Source organism: Nycticebus coucang, chromosome 20, assembly GCF_027406575.1.
Source record: "Nycticebus coucang isolate mNycCou1 chromosome 20, mNycCou1.pri, whole genome shotgun sequence".
In the NCBI taxonomy this organism is placed as follows: Eukaryota; Metazoa; Chordata; class Mammalia; order Primates; family Lorisidae; genus Nycticebus; species Nycticebus coucang.
The window spans coordinates 34345361-34366208 of record NC_069799.1 but is presented as its reverse complement, the minus strand read 5'-3'; the positions used below and the strand labels follow the sequence as shown (position 1 = coordinate 34366208).

The 20848-nt window shown below is 44.4% G+C and overlaps 2 protein-coding genes across 5 annotated transcripts in view; one reads left to right on the top strand and one right to left on the bottom strand.

Moving 5' to 3' along the window:
• Nucleotides 1-20848, bottom strand: part of LOC128572303 (zinc finger protein 91-like) — a 351229-nt gene that overhangs the window by 10449 nt on the left and 319932 nt on the right. For 2 of the 3 annotated variants that reach the window (XM_053572123.1, XM_053572124.1), the window contains exons 2-3: nt 16801-16927; nt 16203-16298 (exon numbers count right to left, since the gene is read on the bottom strand). The exons of the other annotated variant lie outside the window; for it this stretch is intronic. In XM_053572123.1, coding sequence (XP_053428098.1) covers nt 16203-16298; nt 16801-16927 — 223 coding nt within the window. The remainder of the gene's footprint in view (nt 1-16202; nt 16299-16800; nt 16928-20848) is intronic. 3 annotated transcript variants of the gene reach the window in all.
• LOC128572305 (zinc finger protein 43-like) overlaps nt 1-20848 on the top strand; it is a 385702-nt gene that overhangs the window by 173338 nt on the left and 191516 nt on the right. The window lies entirely within an intron of this gene.

Here is a 20848-nt window from a genome sequence, read left to right as displayed (position 1 = left end):
GCCCTGTATCCAAATGATTCTCTTGCCTCAACCTCCTGAGTAGCTGGGACTATTAAGTGCCCAGCACAACACCCTGCTATTTTTGGAGACAGGGTCTTGCTGTTGCTCAGGCTGGTCTCAAACCTGTGAGCTCAGAAAACCCACCCACCTTGGCCTCCCACAGTGCTAGGATTACAGGCATGAGCCTATTTTTAGAGGCAGGGCCTTGCTCTAACTCAGACTGGTCTGGAACCCATGAGCTCAGGCAATCTGCCCAGCAGGGCCTCCCAAAATACTGGGATTACAGGTAGAGATGGCGAGAGGACCTAGAGATGTATTTTTACATAGCAATGTCAATATGCTTAACACAACTGTGTAATTAAAAATATTAAACTGTCAATTTTACGTGATTTTTCGTTATTTATATTTTGAGAGCAATAAACCCAGTTAGCTCTCCCAAATGTTATGCGCTTTTTACAAGAAAAAATAAACAAACAATAATACTAAAACTACAGGTACATACAGTAAATATGGCCTTTCAAAAATTATCTTCATATTACACAAATGATTCATACAAAAACTAGTCACCAATAAATGTGTTAAATTTAAGAGAGCTTTAATATGTATTCACCTACAGGTTAAAATAAACATTGGCAAGCAACCAAGAGAAAATGTACTATATGTAAACAAAAAGTAACATATAGGTAAACAAACAGAAAGAAAATGAAATTGCCTGTACACACACGGTTGATTTATATTTATCGTTTGTTCTTAATGTCTTAAAGTACACGGAGTTGAGTACTACTATATTCATACTACCATACAACATTACAATGTACAAAGTGTCCCAAGTAACTTATAGATAGGAAACTGAGGGTATATTTTCTATTTTTAATATTTTCATTTTAACACATAGAAAAACATGATGGAAAATTATGGTATGAATATTTTATAAATAATGGTACATTTAGCGACAATTCCCATTTCCTCTATGCACGTATGTCTGGCAAATTTGGGGACACCCTGTATAGGTAAAAACTACAAACAAAATTCACTCATGTGAGGTGACCTACTTCAAAAAGTTAAAAAGAGATTGGAGCAGTAGCTCATGTCTGTAATCCTAACTCTCTGGGGGGCAGAACTAGGTGGATGGCAGGAGCTCACTGATATTTTTCAAAGAAGAAATATAAATAAATGGCCCGCAAACATTTGAAAAGATGCTTAAATTACTAATTATTGGAGAAATGCAAAGCAAAATCACAATGAAGTGTTACATCATACTCACAATGAACACTAAAAAAATTTTATCAAGGTTATACAAAAATTGGACACTTTTGGGGCTGGGTGCGGTGGCTCACGCCTGTAATCCCAGCACACTGGGAAGCTGACGTGTGTGGATGCCGGATCTCAGAAGTCGGAGAGCAGCCTCAGCTACAGTGAGACCCCACTACTGAAAAATAGCTGGGCGTGGTGGCGGGAGTCTGTTGTCCCAGCTACTAGGGAAGCTGAGAATCATTTTAGCACAGGGCAACTATGTCAGACTGTCTCAATAAAAAGAAAGTGGACAGTTTTTGAAATGTTGGTGAGGAAAAATTTTGCAGATACTATTAAAATGTAAGAAGGTTTCTTAGAAGACTAAAATTAAAAGTTATTATTTGATCCCGCAATCTCATATCTGGTTATATATCTAAAATATCCACTGCAGAACGGGGAAGATACATGTTCTCACTCACTTCCATCGCAGCATTATTCATAAAAGCCAAGATGTGGCCAGGGGTATAAGGACCAAGTTAACTCCATTTTGTTAAAACAAACTTCGTCTTGTCCTTCAGTCTTCATTTTGTAGCTGCATACCAAAGGCATTAGGCAACCTGCTCCCTCCCCGGCCCCCGGCCCCCGTCCTTGCCCAATGATCCGCGCCCTTGCACAACGCCTGCTCTGAGCAATAACAACACTCTTCCAGACACCCAAGGACAAATACTGCTCAGTCCCCTAGACCCCTATCAACTCGCCCCAGCGGCTCGGACCTCACCCCCCCCTTTTTTTCTTTCTGTACCCTTAAAAACCTCCCTCCTTTTCAAGATTGGGGCTTCTCTGCTCTCCTGCTGCTCCAGGACCAGGGAGCCCAAGCTCGAGCTTGTAAATAAACAACCTCTTGCTTTTGCATAGAACTTGGTCTCTGGGTGATTTATGTGGGGGATCCTGTGACTTGGGCACAACATTTGGGGGCTCATCCGGGAGAACCCTCCAAAATCACCAAGTACCTGCTCTGGAGGTGAGTGTGTGTGTGCCAGCATTTGTTGAATCTGTAGTTGGGATGTGGAATCCCCGACAGAGTAGAAGAGGGGATGCCCCCGTGGATGGGGGACTGGGACGTGGATTTCCAGTCCCTGATCAAGAAGACCACGGAGAGGTGATCCTTCTGGTTGAGAGACAAGGCGGGTTGCGACAGCCAGATGGGGTTACACCGTCATCTCATTTTCAGTATTGCCTGAAAACCTGTGAGGGCAGGCTTCTGTCTTCTGGAGGAATCTTAGGTGCTATTTGTCTGTGTTTTATTATATTTGGAGGGCCACAGGAGACAGACCCAGACGACCCCCCTCTCCCTAACTTTGACTAATTTCCAGGGCTTCAAAGACAAAGCCCAAGAGTACGGCTTTATTGTGTCCAGAGGTAAACTTGTGGTTTTTTGCAGGAATCAATGGCCGGCATACCACGTTGAATGGCCACCAGAGGGAACTTTTCATCTCCTCATTATCATTCAGGTCAAAGATATAGTCTATTGATCTGGGACCAGGCACCCGGACTAGATCCAAATATAGCTGCTTGGCAGGACCTAGTGGAAAACCCGCCATCGTGGTTAAAACCCCTCCTTCCTCCATCAGACAAGGAAGTAACTAAACTCCTAGCCTTGAAGGAGAAAAATAAGTCCCCTGAAACCACTGCCCCTCCCACGGTCCTCCAAGGAGGAAGTAATCCAGAAGTGCTCTTTCCCCCTCCCTATCAACCCTCACCTTGGGAGGCACCTGTTCCTTAGAGTCCACCAGGCAGCGAGGCTACTCCAGCCCCAGGTCCAGATGGTAGCCACCAGAGCCCACCTCACACCCGCAGTAGAACCCTGCGCGTTCTGATGGTAGACTCCACAGTGTTGCCTCTCCGCGCGGCGGGCCCCCCTGATGGAGCAAACCCCCCAAATCAACCGTACCATTATTGGCCCTTCGCCACAAGTGATCTCTATAACTGGAAAATGCAGAACTCTAAGTTCTCCGAAAAACCTACTGCCTTGATTGACCTCTTAGACTCAATTCTTTTTACTCACCAGCCTGCCTGGGACAATTGTCACCAACTGTTACAGGGTTTTTTCACCACTAAGAAATGGAACCGCATCTTGGCTGAGGCCAGGAAGGCTGTCGAGGAAACAGACGGAAGCCCCACCACCAACCAGGCTCTCATCAATGCCACTTTTCCTCTTACTCGCCCCGATTGGGACTTTAATACGGGAACAGGTCAGGTAAGACTCCAAGCCTACGGCCAGACTCTAATGAGGGGTCTCCGTAAAGCGGCTAGAAAGCCGACTAATTTGGCCAAGGTAGGTAATGTACAGCAGGAAAAGACAGAACCCCCAATAGCTTTCTTAGAAAGAATTATGGAGGCATTTCGCATGCAAACACCCCTAGACCCTGAAGCTGAGGGGAATAAAGAAGCAGTTGTCATGTTCTTTGTTAATCAGTCAGCTCCAGACATTAAGCGCAAGCTGCAGAGAATAGATAGACTGGGCGAGAGGTCTTTGCAGGATCTCCTAGAAGCTTCTGAAAGAGTGTACAACTGTGAGACCCCTGAAGAAAAGCAAACGAAGGTGGATAACAAACAGACCCAGGAATTAGCCAGGATCCTCCTGGCCTCCACGACCACGACCTCAGACGAAAGAAACAGGAGGCTGCGCCCACTGCCGGCAAGAGGTAAGGAGGGCTCCCCAAGCAGAGAAAGGCTCCTCCTCTAGCAAGACCAGTGCACCTATTGTAAGGAACATGGACACTGGGCCTGGGAGTGCCCCAAGAAACCACCTCCCAGACCTTCATGCACCCCCTCGGTGCCAGTCTCAGGACTGAGCAGACTCGAGGGGTAGGGGGGTCAGGGCTCACCTCCCCTCCCCAAGCCCTGGGTAACTCTCAGAGTGGAGGGGACCCCAATTAATTTCCTGGTAGATACCGGAGCCAAGCATTCAGTCTTGACACAGGACCACAGCCCTAAGGATGCCAGAAAATCATGGGACAAGGGGGCCACGGGCATCAAACAATATTCATGGACTACCCAAAGAACCGTGGACTTGGGCGTGGGCCCGGTATCCCACGCATTCATGATTATCCCAGACTGCCCCTACCCTCTTCTTGGGCGAGACCTCCTAACTAAGGTAAGGGCTCATATCATTTTCAATGACGAAGGACCCCTTGTCACAGACCAGTATGGGAGTCCTATACAAATACTCACCCTACAACTTGAAGATGAGTACAGACTTCACCAGCAGCAGTCTGGGGGCCATCAGCTGACAGATGTCATTATATGGCTGAAAACCTACCCGCTTGCCTGGGCTGAGACTGGAGGAGTGGGGCTAGCTGCCCACCGACCACCAGTGATTATAGAGCTCAAGCCAATGGCTGAACCCATATGAGAACGGCAGTATCCCATGTCTCAAGAGGCCTGGCGGAGCATCACGCCTCACATCCAGAGGATTTTTAATAGCAGGATAATAGTGCCCTGCCAATCTGCATGGAACACTCCCATTGCCTGTATAAAAGCCACTGACTAATGACTATAGACCAGTCCAGGACCTAAGAGAGGTAAACAAGCAGATACTAGACATCCACTCCACCATCCCAAACCCTTATACACTATAAAGTGCTCTCACCCCTGATGGAGTATGGTACACTGTCCTCGACTTAAAGGATGCCTTCTTCAGCCTCCCGCTAGCCCCTCAGAGCCAGGCAATGTTCACCTTTGAATGGAATGATGAAGAGTAAGGGATCCATGGTCAATTTACCTGAACCTGGCTGCCACAATGGTTTAAGACCTCCCCCACCATCTTTGATGAAGCTCTACACGAGGACCTGAGTGAGTACCGGCAGCAGCACCCTCACCTGACTCTTTTACAATATATAGATGACATTCTGATAGCAGCTGAGACAGAATCAGAATGCCACCAAGGCACCCAGGACTTGCTGACTGCACTAGGAGCTCTGGGGTACCGGGCCTCTGACAAGAAGGTTCAGATTTGTCAACAAACTGTGAATTATGTGGGGTACATCCTTAAAGATGGACAGCAGTGGCTATCCCAGGCAAGAAAAGAAACAATTCAGAAAATCCCCCCCACCTGACCACACGTCGAGGAGTGCATGAGTTCCTTGAGTCACCCAGGTTCTGCCATCCATGGATTCCGGGGTTCACAGAGATAGCAAAGCCCCTCTATGAAGGTACCTGGGACAGCCTGCCTTTCCAGTAGAGTGCAGAACAAGAAAGAGCCTTCCAGGCCCTGAAATGAGCTTTGCTCTCAGCCCCGGCCCTAGGACTCCCAGATATTACCAAGCCCTTTCATCTGTATGTAGATGAGCACAAAGGCATAGCAAGAGGGGTGCTTGCTCAATCGCTTGGTCCCTTGACCCGGCCGGTCACCTACCTGTCAAAGAAACTAGACCCTGTAGCAGCAGGCTGCCCCCCATGCCTACGCATCATTGCAGCTACTGCATTGCTAGTTAAAGATGCAGATAAATTAACTTTAGGACAAGAACTGTTGATCACAACCCCTCACACCATTGAGGGAGGCCTCAAACAGCCACCGGATCAATGGATTAGTAGTGCCCAACTCGCCAACTACCAGGGCCTTCTGCTGAACCCCCACAAATCCAGTTCCTAGCAAAGACCTCTCTCAATCAGGCAACCCTATTGCCAAATCCAGACCTAGGTGCCCCCCTCCATGACTGTGTTGGCATCCTAGCCCAGGTTCACAGCGTACGCCATGAGCTTACAGACCAGACCCTCCCTGATGCAGAGGCCACCTGGTACACAGATGGGAGCAGCTTCATACAGGATGGATGCAGGTACATGGGAGCGGCAGTGGTGTCCGAGACCAAGACTGTATGGGCAGAGCCCCTCCGAGCTGGGATGTCAGCTCAAAAGGCTGAGCTCATAGCTCTAACACAAGCCATGACCCTGGGGAAAGGCCTAAGATGTAACATCTATACAGATAGCCGATATGCCTTTGCCACTGCCCACATACACGGGGCAATTTACCAGGAGAGAGGACTCCTTATGGCAGAGGGAAAGACTATCAAAAATAAAAATGAAATACACGACCTCCTAAAAGCCTTATGGCTTCCCCAGAAACTAGCCCTCATTCATTGCCCTGGCCATCAGCGGGGCGACTCCCCTGTAGCCAGAGGCAACTGGTGGGCCGACCAGGTCGTCAGGACTATAGCCACTTTGGCTATCCAAGAGCTTCCTATTACTACATTGCCAGACCCTGGATCCCCAACACTCCCATAATCCCTGGAGTATACTTTGGAGGACCTAAAATGAATAAAGTAGATCCCACAAGCCCACTGCCCCAAGAAGTACAACAGATGGTACGTCACCTGTGATGGCAAAGCACTTGTGCCAGCAAAACTAGGACAGGAAATCCTTCATAGAATCCATTCATCCACCCACCTAGGGTCACGCAAAATGAAAGACTTACTGCACCACACCAAAATCAAACTACAAAACCAGAATACTAAAATTGACGAAGTCGTAGCTTCATGCTAAGTATGTACTGTGACTAACAATGTATCTAGCTCCCATAATCCAGGGTCTAGAGAGCATGGGATAGAGCCAGGTACATACTGGGAAGTGGACTTTACTGAAGTTAAGCCAGGTAAATATAGATATAAACATCTCTTTGTTTTCATGGATACATTCTCAGGATGGGTAGAAGCATTTCCGACCAGAAATGAGACTGCACAGGTAGTAGCAAAGAAAATACTAGAAGATACAATGCCTAGGTTTGGAATCCCTAATCAGATAGGATCAGATAATGGCCCAGCCTTTACTTCTCAGGTAGTGCAGAGTCTAGCGGAAGCCTTGGGGACTAATTGGAAATTGCACTGTGCCTATCGACCCCAAAGTTCAGGGCAGGTAGAACAGATGGACTGCACCCTAAAACAGACCCTGACTAAATTAATCATGGTGACTGGAGGTGACTGGGTGTCTCTCCTCCCCTTTGCCCTGTACAGGGTGTGAAACTCACCCTATCTTATAAGAAAAACTCCCTATGAAATTCTCTTTGGAAGGCAACCCTCTATAGTCCCTAAGTTGCATTACGATGCCCTCACATCAAAGGGCCCAGATCTTAAAGCTTGGAAAGATCATGCAGTAACTTTACATTTCGATCAAAAGTCACAACGAGCTGATTGGGAGAGATTTATAGCCCTCTACAGCTCAGGACCTGTCCCTGAACCACACGCTTTCTGGCCTGGAGACTGGGTGTACATGAAACGTCACCGACAAGAAATGCTAGAGCCCCAGTGGAAGGGCCCATACACCATAGTCCTTATTACTCCCACCACACTCAAAGTTGAGGGCATCACCTCCTGGATACATCACATGCACATTCACCTAGCCAACCTGTTGGCCATCAAAGAAGACTCCACCCCCCAGTGGAAATTCCAGCGGTTCCCTGATAACCCACTGAAGCTCAAATTGCAGAAATGCCAGGATCCCTGATACCACTGTAAGTGTACCATTTACTGACTTACTCTGCCTTGCTGATTATACCCCTCACCACTAACTCTCTTCGCCCCGTTAAGATAACGTGGCTAGTCACTGATGCTAGCACAGGGACGGTGCTCAACTAGACCTCTGGAGTTCATCCTAAGGGTACTTTGTTCCCGGAGCTCTTAGTCGACCTACATAATCTGGTAGGGATTAGACCCTGTCCCTCAGGGTGGCAGTCATATTGGTCCGGAAATACTCTAACCAGGTACTTTTATATCTGTCCCGGTCACCTTCCAAATAAGTGTGGAGGAGCAAGTTCATATTTCTGTAACTCATGGAACTGTGTTTCCACCAGGCAATTATGGTGGAACCCCCCGAGATAAGGAGACTTGAGCCAAGTAAAGAGGAAGGGTGTTTGGAGAGGGCACTCCTATGCAGGAGGCCCCAAACCTGCCACAGTCAGTATCACCTTTACGGATAAAGGAAAGTGAATGCTAGATTGGGAACTCAGCAAATGGTGGGGTGTTAGACTGTACAATGCGCACGGCGCAGACCCAGGTAATGTTTTCCAACTCAAAATCTTATACACACCTGTTAATAATAAGCCTGCTGCAGTGGGCCCTAATATAGTGCTTAAGTCTCCCCCTGTAGTCACCCCTAAGCTCCGTGACTCCCCTGACTCCCCAGACCAAGCATTCAATACCCAAAGTCTGACTCTAAACTCCACACCTGTGCCTACCACAGATCCCGATCCACTTTGGAAATTAGTCATTGCTACATATCAACTCTTAAATACATGCAGACCAGACCTTGCTAAGTCCTCTTGGTTATGTGTAGAAGCCAGACCCCCAAACTATGAGGGAATTGTACTAATAAGCAAACCTAAGATCAGCTTCCAGGCTAGCAACTGCCGTTGGCAACAGTCTAAGCCTCAAGTCACCCTACAGTCCATTATAGGATAAGGAACCTGTATAGGTTGACACCCCCGCAATAACAATATCTATGTAATCAAACTCTCACCTGGGATAGGACTGGATATATAATTCCCACCAACAATTCCTGGTGGGCTTACTCAATGGGGTTCACCCTGTGTCTACATGGAACAGTCCTTGATTTAACCTGGGGCTTTTGTGTCTTAGTGCAGCTTATCCCCAAGCTAATCTATCACTCAGAAGAAGACTTATATAAGGCATATGAGTCAGCTGCAGGCACACTTACAAGAACCAAGAGAGAACCAGTCACAGCAATAACTCTAGCCATGCTCATTGGACTAAGTATAGCAGGAGCAGGCACAGGAATCTCCTCCTTAGTCCTATAAAACAAGAACTACAGAGCTCAATGCGCTGTAATAGACTTAGACATAGAAAAATAGAAAACCCCATTTCCCACCTTCAAGAGTCCCTAACCTCCCTCTCTGAAGTAGTACTCCAAAATAAGTGGGAACTAGACTTACCGTTCCTTCAGCAAGGTGGATTATGCGTAGCCCTAGGAGAAGAATGCTGTTTTTATACTGACCACTCAGGAGTAATCAAACAGTCCATGGAGTTAGTGAGAGAAGGTCTCCACAAAAGAAAACTCGAGCGGGAACATTCAGCAAATCACCCTGGCTAACAACTTTAATTTCAACCATAGCGGGCCCACTTGTAATCCTATTACTACTATTAACCTTTGGCCCCTGCATAATTAATAAATTACTGGCTTTCATCAGAGCTAGAATTAATAATGTTCAATTAATGGTCATACAAGCACAGTATACCCCCCTCAGCACTGAACACACTAGCAATGGCATAGAGCTAGGGCTCATAAAACACACTGAAGACCCATGATTGGATCTTCTAAGCACAAGAAAAGAGGGGAATGTAAGGACCAAGTTAACTCCATTTTGTTTAAACTAACTTCATCTTGTCCCTCAGTCTTCATTTTGCAGCTGCATACCAAAGGCGTTAGGCAACCTGCTCCCTCCCCCGTCCCCACTCCTTGCCCCAGGATCCAGGCCCTTGCACAATGTCTGCTTCGAGAGATAACAACATTCTCCCAGACACCCAAGGACAAATACTGCTCAGTCCCCTAGACCCCTATCAACTCGCCCCAGTGGCTCACACCTCATCCCTTCCCTTTTTTTCTTTCTGTACCCTTAAAAACCTCCCTCCTTTTCAAGATTGGGGCTTCTCTGCTCTCCTGCTGCTCCAGGACCAGGGAGCCCAAGCTCGAGCTTGTAAATAAACAACTTCTTGCTTTTGCATAGGACTTGGTCTCCGGGTGATTTATGTGGGGTATCCCGCGACTTGGGCACAACAGGGGCAGTGGCTCACGACTGCAATCTTAGCACTTTGGGGGGCTGTGGTGGGAGCGATACAGGTCAGGTGGGCCCCAGCCCAACTCTCGGGAGCTGAGGGGCAGACCTGCTGCCTCCGCCCTGGTGGTGTCGATGCGATGGCAGCCGTCAGAGGAACCAGCAGGCTGGAGGTTAGGCAGGGGAGCCCCACAGGAGGTTCCAGTGGCCAGAGGGGCGAGACAACTGCTGGGGAGACACCAGCACTTTAGGTTTCCCTCTGCCCCTGGCACTTGCTGCTGAGCAGGGAACCCCAGTATCCTAGGCCTGGTCAATTTCATGTAAGTTTCCTAGGCCTGGGAATGAAAGGGATTGTAGCCATTCATTTGCTACACAGTCCCGGTTAAATATAAATACAGAGGACCCATTCAAGCTAAATGTAACTGATGAGGACGCACACACCTAAATGTTAACTACCAAGTCCCACTAAGTATAACTACAGAGGACCCTATGTGACTATATAGACCCCTGCAAAACGAGCCCGGGAGACAGACAGACAGAGAGGGAGCTTTTTTCTGACTAGGTTGGTTTCTCTCTGCCAGGAGCTCTGGGGGGTGTTTCTGTATTCTTTTCTATAAATAAATCCTGTCTTACCACTGATCTATGATCCATGGATTCATTCTTAAATCACTGAGACCAAGGACCTACTGAAGAGGAACTTTCTGCATCAGGAGGATCACTGGAGCACAGGAGTTCAAGACCAGCCTGAGGAAGAGCAAGACTCCATCTTTACTAAAAGTAGAAAAATTAACAGAGTGTTGTGGGCCTATAGTCCCAGCTATTTGAGAGGCTGAAACAGGAGGATTGCTTGAGGCTAGGAATTTGAGCTTCCTATAAGCCATGATGTCACCACATTCCTCTCAGGGGACTCTATCCAGGGGTATAGAGCGAGAGTCTGTCTCAAAAAAGAAAAAAAAAGCCAAGAGGTATAAGCAACACAGATGTCAAAATATGTGGCATGTACACACTATGCAGTATTATCCAGCACTGGAACAGAACACCTTGCCACATCCAAGGACAAGGACAAACCTTAAGACTATAGTGTTAACTAAAATGAGGCACAACGTGACAGCACACGGTTATACTAAGTATGATGGATCTTAAATAGTGAAACTCACAGAAACAGAAAGCAGAAAAAAGTCTGTCAAGAATGAAGAGAGGGTAAAATGAGAAGAGGTTATGGAAACCTCTAAGTTTTACTTTTTCAAGATGTAAAGATTATAGAAGTCTTGTGCATAACAAGTGTATAACAAACACTTAATAGGGCAGTGCCTGTAGCTCAAAGGAGTAGGGCGCCATCCCCATATGCCAGAGGTGGCGAGTTCAAGCCCACCCCTGGCCAAAAACTGCAAAAAAATAAAATAAAAAAACAACAAATACACTTAATACTATAGAAACACACTTAGACAGATTGAAGGTGGTAAGCTTTGTTTTGCCCAAAATTAAAATTTTAATGGGATAACAAAAATAGTTACAAAGTTTCTCAAATATTACCAGAAAATTACACAAGTTTTTCCTCTCCAAAAGGAAATATAGATTCATCAAAAACAGAGGCCAAGATTAAGACTATCCCCATGATTATTAACCTAGATGGGACACAACAACCACTGACAATTACCCAGGAAAAGAAATATTCAAGATAAGCCATAAATAAACTTGGGGTTATAGTTATAGAAAAAACATACAGCAATCATTAATAGAAGACATACAGCTGATTCATTTTCAATTGAACCACACATTAAAATATAAGTAAGAGTTGAGGTTTCATCCAAAATTACACTACACAGGTAAAACCAAATACAAAATAAATGGAGGTTTAAAAGCCTACAACAATAAGAAGCACACTAACATGGAACTGTAAAACAAGAATAAAAAAATTAGACATTAAATTCTGTGTACAACATTGCTATACCATTTTTTTAAATTTCTGGGTTACCTGAGGTGGCTCACACCTGTAATCCTACCATTTTCGGAGGCCAAGGTGGGAGGACTGCTTGAGCTCAGAAGTTTGAGACCAACCCAAGCAACACTAAGACTCTGTTCTACACTAAAAAAAGAAAAGTATATCCACGAGTTGTGGTGGGCATGTGTAGATCCAACTATTTGGGAGGCTGAGACAGGAGGATTGCTTCAACCCATGTTTGGAAGTTGTTTGAAGCTGGAACGATGCTACAGCATTCTAGCCCAGCCAACAGAGTGAGGCTCCATCTCAAAGAAAAATTCTCTTTTCTAGGTTGGGCTCCCGTAGCACAGTGAGTAGGGCACCAGCCACCTACACTGGGGGTGGCGGGTTTGAACCCCACCCAGGCTTGCTAAACAACAATGACAACTACAACAAAAAAAATAGCCAGGCACTGTAGTGGGAACCCATAGTCCCAGCTACTTGAGAGGATGAGGCAAGAGAATCACTTTAGTCCAAAAGTTGGAGGTTGCTGTGAGCTATGATGCCACATGAGTCTAATGAGGGTAACACAGTGAGACTTTCTCAAAAAAAAAAAAAAAATTCTCTTTTCTAGATAATTACAATTCTCCACTGTGACTGTGGACTGATCCAACACAATTTTTTCTTAATATTAGTTACTATTTTATTGACTGAGAATAGGTATATTGAATATTTTATGTAGGATATGGCAATAAACTTTGATGGATAATGTACAATTTATCAATATGAGGTACTTATTAGAAAATGTTAATAAATACACATTTCAAAACAGTAAAGATATTTTTATTATGTTATCAACATATTGCTATTTTCACAAAACCTGAAAAGGTTTAATTCACCCTTTACAGGCAATCGAAAGCCTTACATTTCCAAATAAAAATATCAACTTTGTAAAATATGATAATTCATACTATGTAAAATAAGCATTTGGGAAAAATAAAATATAATTTAGAGTTGGGTGCAGGAAAGTGATGACAATTCAGTTGATTGTCTTTTTGCCCAAAGTAAACTAGAACTTTTAAGTGAGCTTTTTAATACATATGGAATGCCTACTCATTATCTAAATTATTTGTTACATAAGTTGAAATTCTAACACATCGTTCTGAATATTTAAATCTAAAATTACAGAAAATTGGATACACAATAAAATGGAATGTGAAAACATATATAGAGACAGTAAAATCAGCAAGACAGTAGAATAGAAGTCCCATGTTCAGGTCTGCCCCCCATGATAACAAATTTTGGGGAGCCATCTACAGAGAAAAATGTTTTAATGACCTGAGCACAGTGACTCACACCTGTCATCTCACATACTTAGAAGCCAAGTTGAGAGGATCACATCAGTCCAACAGTTTGACAAGTCTAGGCAATACAATGAGATACCATTCCACAAAAAGTGATTTTACGACAGCTTTAGGATCCAAGGAAAAGGCTGTGAAATTCTCCTAATGTTCTGAAGAGGGGTCACATAGAGAAAGCAGAGCATCATTTACTTGCAAACTAAAAAACACTGGTCTTGGTTAATGCCTGGAGAATGGCCTATTCAACTTGGTCCCACTGAGAATTCTGAAGTGACTATGTGGTCATCTCCAACTTCTCCTACCCATGATCTGGGTGTGGTACTACCCACAGAGACCTGGAGGAAGATGCACATTCATGACCATGGAGACAGGCCTGCAGATCTAGGTACTGTGTGTGTGTGTACATGTTTATGTAACTATGTGTGTGTGTGTGTGTATGTGTTTATATACATATACACACTAGAACCTCCATAGGTGGCCATCTCCCTACATTGACCACCTCCTCAAGTTGACTTGATGTTCATAGACCAGACATGCACCACATGTGTGTATTGGTACAGCAGGCTAGTCCCTTATGCTAATCACCTCTGTATGTTGACATGTTTGTTACAGTCCTGCGGGTGGTCAACTAACAGAGGTTCTGCTGTGTGTATGTGTGTGTGTGTGCACCTGTACGAATAAGCACATCTTAATCCAGAGGTAATTATAAAAAAAGAGATATTGGGCGGCGCCTGTGGCTCAGTTGGTAAGGCGCCGGCCCCATATACCGAGGGTGGCGGGTTCAAACCCGGCCCCGGCCAAACTGCAAACAAAAAATAGCCAGGCGTTGTGGCGGGCGCCTGTAGTCCCAGCTACTCGGGAGGCTGAGGCAAGAGAATCGCTTAAGCCCGGAGTTAGAGGTTGCTGTGAGCTGTGTGAGGCCATGGCACTCTACCGAGGGCCATAAAGTGAGACTCTGTCTCTACAAAAAAAAAAAAAAAAGAGAGATTTTATAACAACAGAGACATTAATATATTCTCAGGAATTCCCTAAACTCCCTAATGACATAGTATATTTAAGAAATGTAACTACTGGGCGGCGCCTGTGGCTCAGTGAGTAGGGCGCCGGCCCCATATGCCCAGGGTGGCAGGTTCAGACCCAGCCCCGGCCAAACTGCAACAGAAAAATAGCTGGGCGTTGTGGCGGGCGCCTGTAGTCCCAGCTGCTCGGGAGGCTGAGGCAAGAGAATCGCATAAGTCCAAGAGTTAGAGGTTGCTGTGAGCCGTGTGACACCACGGCACTCTACCCAAGGGCGGTACAGTGAGACTCTGTCTCTACAAAAAAAAAAAAAAAAAGAAAGAAATGTAACTATTGGATGTGGGGCCTCATGACTCTAATCCTAATACCCAGGGAGGCCAAGGCAGTAGACTGCTTGAGCTCAGGAGTTTATGACCAGCCTGAGTAAGAGGGATATACCAATGGTACTAAAAATTGCAAAACTGGCCAACAGAAGTGGAGGCGGCCTGAAGTCCCAGCTACTTGGGAGGCTGAAGCAAGAGGATTGCTTGAGCCCAGGAGTTTAGGGCTGCTTGAGCTATAATGCCATGGCACATGACTCTGTCTCAAAAAAAGAAACAACAAAAAAAGAAATATAGGGAATAGGTACCTATAACTGTATTAAGGCTGGCAATTAGAGCACAAAGACATTAAAGTATTCATGACAGTCCATATAAAAAGAAAATTTGAAGTTAAATAACATTAGATTTTCTTACATTTAGGAAGATTCTTAGTGTTTTGATAAAATTACTGACTATAATTTGTGCAGAACCTTCTCTGAAAACTTCACTGTATAAACAAGTATAAAGCATATAACATATAACAACTCTTGTGCTGTTCATGAAATTTCTGAAACAAATACTAATATCACCACCACTTCACGTACTTATTCTGGATATGATGCTAAAGAAAAACAAACTTTTTTCCAAAAACAGGCTCACTCTGTTGTCCAGGCTAAAGTGTCATAGGATCAGCCTAAGTCACATTAACCTCAAACTCCTCGGTTCAAGCACTTCTCCAGCCTCACCCCCACCTACCCAAACCCAGCTGGGGGAACCAAAGCCACCACTCCAATGCCTAGCTAATCTTTCTATTTTTAGTACAGACAGGGTCTCACTCTTATTTATGCTGGTCTCACACGCCTGAGCTCAAGCCATCATCCTACCTTCGGTCCCCGAGTGCTAGGATTACAGATGTGAGCTACCACACCCAGCCTAAAGAATATTAAAAAAAAATTTTCAGACATACTGAAAAGTACACAAATATTTTACATCCTTAAAAGCAATGGAAGAGAAGTCACATCATGTGGTCAAGTTCCAGCTATAGAAAGTTCTTTTATTTTCACTAAAACCTCAAAGGACTATCCCTGAAAAGTAAAGTCCTTGTGGAAATTAAGGACCAATTAGACAGGTATAGTGGCTCACAACTGTAAACCTAGCACCCTGGAAAGCCAAGCTGGGAGGATTGCTTCAGCTTACAAGTTCAAGACCAGCCTGAGGAAGTGTGAGACCCCCTCTTTACTAAAAAATAGAAAATCCATTAGCCAGACATTGTGGAGAAACCTGTAGTCCCAGGTATTTGGGAGGCTGAGAGAGAAAAATTACTTGAACCCAGCAGCTTCAGGTTGCTCTGTGCAAGGATGATGCCAGATCACTCGAGAGTGAGGCAAGAGAGTGAGACACTACGTGAATAAGGAAATAAAAATAAATAAATAAATAAATAAACAGTATAGAAGTGCCCTTATGTAAGAACAAGAAAAAGAAAACCAGTATTCTCAGAAACCATTCCCAAATCATATTATATAGTGTGGTTTCCTCCTTGACCTTTGGACCACTGACTAGTGTTACCCCCTTCATTCACTCCAACCTACCTGGGGGCTTGACTACTGTCTGGTGCGTCTTCACTTTCCAGGGTTCTTTGCTTTGCTCCAGACAGGTGATGAAGTCGGGCTTAGAGAGGGTAAGACCTGTTGTATTAGAAAAAAGGAACAGGACTCTTATTGGAATTCTTCAAGTGGTAATCTATTACCTTGCTAAAGCAGAGAAAAGAACACTTTAGAACATCCTGAAAGAATAATCCCCAAATAGATGTTCCTTACAGAAACATTAGAATCTATAAAAAGTATTTCAAGTTGGAGGATTTTTAACTCCACCACCCAGTAGTATGGAAATAAAATTTGGTGCTAGAAATCAGATTTAAAGGTGTGGGTAACAATCAATGCCACTAAATTTCTGAAATTATCATTAATCTAGTGAAGGATATAAATCAGACAAAAAAGGATAAGGTTAATGCCAAAATAAACCATCTCTGGTATTTTCTTTTCTATACCATGATATCCCTAAATTGTCTTTAGGAACAAGAAACTGATGCTCATGCAGTCAAAGAAGAAACTGAATAAAACCTTTTACAAAGAGAGAATATGAATTGCGTAGTGTAGACCAGGAACTGTGTATTTCAGTTATCCTCACCTAGAAAGACCAGGTGTCCGTAGTTCTCCAACATGACGTCCCAATACAAAGTCTGCTGAGCAGGGTCCAGGCAGGCCCACTCATCCATAGAGAATTCTAAAGACACGTCCTTGAATGTCAACAGTTCCTGAAAAACAAACATACTTACCAAAAAGCCAGAGGGAGACTGAATTTCACTTTTAGTTACATGAGTGAAGAGATCTTATTCTGACTTATATGAAAGAATGGACTTACCTCATAAGGTAAGTATAGACGACACATATTCCCTCTTGTGTTGTCTAACACGGAGGAAAGCGGAAGGCGTAACACCCACAAAACCAATGGACACACTACACTTTTTTTGGTTGACACAATAGAAAGGCCACCAATACTGGCATGTATAATTTTGTGCCTTATTTATATCATGTAGTCATGTACGTTTTTTATATGAAAATGTCATGGTGAGGCTCGGCACCTGTAGTTCAGCAGCTAGGATGCCAGCCACATACCCTGGGGCTGGAGGGTTAGAATCTGGCCCGGGCCTGCCAAACAACAATGATAACTACAAGAAAAATAGCTGGGACTCGACCGTAGCACAGTGGTTACGGTGCCAGTCAAATACACCGAGGCTGGAGGGTTCTAACCAGGGCCAGCTAAACAACAATGACATGTACAATAAAAAATAGCCAGGCATTGTGGTGAGTACCTGTAGTCTCAGCTACTTGGGTGGCTGAGGCAAGAGAATGAGTTGAGCCCAAGAGTTTGAGGTTGCTGTGAGCTGTGATGCTACTGCACTCTATTGAAGGCCACACAGTGAGACTTTTTCTCAAAAAAAAAGTCGTGTTGAGTTAAATGGTACCTCTAAAGTTTTAATGTGTACACTAAAGAACTGGAGATCTTGAAAAAAATGTAGAAATTTATTCAGAAGATATGGGGTGAAGACTCAATTTCTAAATTTTTTTTTTGAGTCAGTCTCAAGCTGTTGCCCTGGTAGAGTTCCATAGTGTCACAGCTCACAGCAACCTCAAACTCTTGGGCTCAAGCAATTCTTGCCCCAGCCTGCCAAGTAGCAGGGATTACAGGCACCTACAACAAGGCCCAGCTATTTTTTGGTTGGAGTTGTCGTTGTTGTTTAGTGGGCACGGGATGTATTCAAACCTGCCAACCCCTTTGTATGTGGCTGGCACTTTAGCCGCTTGAGCTACAGGTGCCAAGCCTCAATTTCTAAATTTCCAACAAGCTCAACAGGAATGCCAGTGCTTCTGTCTCGTGATAATATTTTGTCAAACATGCAGTGCACTGTAGCACTGGATTTATCCCAGTTGATTTCTGAACCAGTAAACAAAGATAACACCCATTCACAAGTGCAAACAATAGTACTGCTGTGATAGGGCAGAAAAAGTAAATCATAATCTGATAAAAACTAGTTTAAAAAGAAAAAAAAAACTAGTTTTTGGCAAAGTTCAAGGTACAGATACCTAGCACATTTTCTTGTCTCTAATCATGTCTTTATGTTCTTTTTAGCATTATGGAAAGCCAGGCTTTTCTAATAATTCTGGTGCCCACAACATTGAGTTACTTTAGGCAGTTAATGCCGTCTTCTGTACAAGTGCATGTGCTTCATCTTATTCTATGTAGAACTGATGGAACTTCCAGGTGGAAGCTAAACTGTGCATATTCCCCTTCTTTGCTAATATTCAATGACCCAGCCTCATCCACAATGGGAATCTTGGGCACCCACATTTTTCTATTTTCAACAGAAAGAAAGGGAACGTTTTCACTGTTTCAGGATACTAATTCGAGGTGAGAATTTTTAGCACATATGACAAACCTGGATGAAGAGAACAGAAGGACTCTGCTATATATGTAGAGGAGAAGGATTTTTGGAACCCCTTGACCATTATAAGAAATGAACTTGTATTTGAAACAAACTCATTAGGCAGGAACATCACAAGACATATAAAGGTTTCCAAATTCTAAGAATGTGATACTGCAGGATAAAAAGTGGGCACAGCCCTGGACCTTGGACACATTTACCCAAGAAGCAATCATTTCTTTTTCTTTCTCCTCCTTGCCTTGACTTCCTTCTCAGGGGAGATTATCTGGACATATTAATCCTGAATCTTGATGATATGCCTTTAAAGGCATCATCCTAACCCCTTCACTACTACCACCAACCATATCCACAGGTAGAGGGACCTCGAAGTACAGAAAATATTTCACCCTTTCCTGTTCTGTGAAGTACAGAAAATATTTCACCCTTTCCTGTTCTGTGAAGTACAGAAAATATTTCACCCTTTCCTGTTCTTTATCAAAGGAGTCAGGGAGAAGGAGATTCCACATAAACACCAAAGTATATGTTTCTTATTTCTTGGCCTCCAGTGCCCTCCCCTGCCAGCAATTTCTGATATGGAAATGAAAATATGGGTCCTGTGGCCTCTTTCTAGAAAAAAATAAACTCCACTGTATCTGGAAACCGTCATGCTAGATACTCACCTAAACTTAGCAGCACATGCGAACACTTAATGAAAACCACAGGATGACACAACCCAGTCTCAGAATCTTTGGGAAGGCAGAGTCACAGATGAGTTGCTTCTTCAAACTGGCCATAAAATCCTACCTGGAAGTCTGTGCTGAGGACTACTTAGTTAAGCATCACCTCTCAAGGTTTAATATGTATACAAGTTATTTCCCATTATGCCCACTCTAAGTATCTGATTCTGTAAGAGCAGCATCAACTCTACTTCCAAGCAAATAATCACTTTATATGAACAATGCCTGTTTATGTCCTTGCTTAAGAATCTCAGGAAGAAGGCTGGACCCATGGCTCTCACATATAGTCCCAGCACTCTCGGAGGCTGAGGCGGGTAGATCCCCTGAGCTCAGCAGTTCCAGACCTGCCTGAGCAAGAGTGAGACCCCACCTCTAAAAATAAGCAGATGTTTTGGTGTGCACCTCTATTATCAGCTACTCATGAGACTGAGCCAAGAAATTGGCTTGAGCCCAGGAGTTTGAAGTTGCTGTGAGCCGTGATGCTACATTGAAGGGCCAGGTGGAAAATCCTAACCCTGCAGTGGGGCAGGGGGTGGGAGTTGGGGGTAGGGGGAGGAAATGGCTACAGTTTAAAAAACCATTTTTTTCTCTAGTTCTAAATGAGTAATTGACCCTGGGTCTTCTGCAGAATGGCAGCACCTTATCTCAAAACCACTTGTAATATAGCAACTACAGTTTTTGTTTTGCAGCCAGAAAAAATAGTTTTTAACAAACTTTGTAGTAACTCTTTAATTGCTGGAAAGAGAGGGTTTTGACTGCAACACTACAATGTTAACTCCCACCCAGCGATGTTAAGGGCAATGGGAGACACAGGGGATATAAGAGAGACAAAATAAAAAGGTAGTTAGCAAAGTGAGAAGGGGTGCGGGGGGAGGCAGAGTTGGTCTTTCACCAGGGGCTGAGATATTCTCAGCTGCTGCACCCTGGGTGAAATTTGGTCCTGGTGCCCCAGCCACAACCAGGGAAAGCCCACCCTCCCGAGTCTCACAGCCTGCGGGCAAAGTCAGTTCCAGATAGAACCAGACAATCCAACAAGCACTCCTTTGTTTTCAAACCCTCTAGGTAGGGCCAGTCCCGGATAGAGCCAGCCAATCCTAAACATCCTAAGTTACCTCAGTCCCTGCGCCGACCAACCCCCAAACTTGGTCCAGGTCCCCCCTTCCCAACCCAAAATACATCACACCAAAGAGTGTAAAACCTACCATCATTTCTACCTCGGGGTCGTCCCCTCTGAGCAGAGCACTGCCGGAGGTACAGCCCAAGCATGCTTGAATAAAGTCATTCCTTTGTTTTTTGCATGTGTGTCTGCTGATCTCTAAGTGGCAGAATTTGGTCTTAACAACACCATGCTTTAGAGGGTGACAAAGTGAGACTCTGTCTCAAAAAAAGAAACAAAAATGTCACCAATTGTTTTGAACCATTAACTATAGAACGATGACTGCAGAATTCCCATAGGAATTTTTTTTTTTTTTTTCAGACAGAGTCTCAAAATTTCACCCTTGGTAGAGTGCTGTGG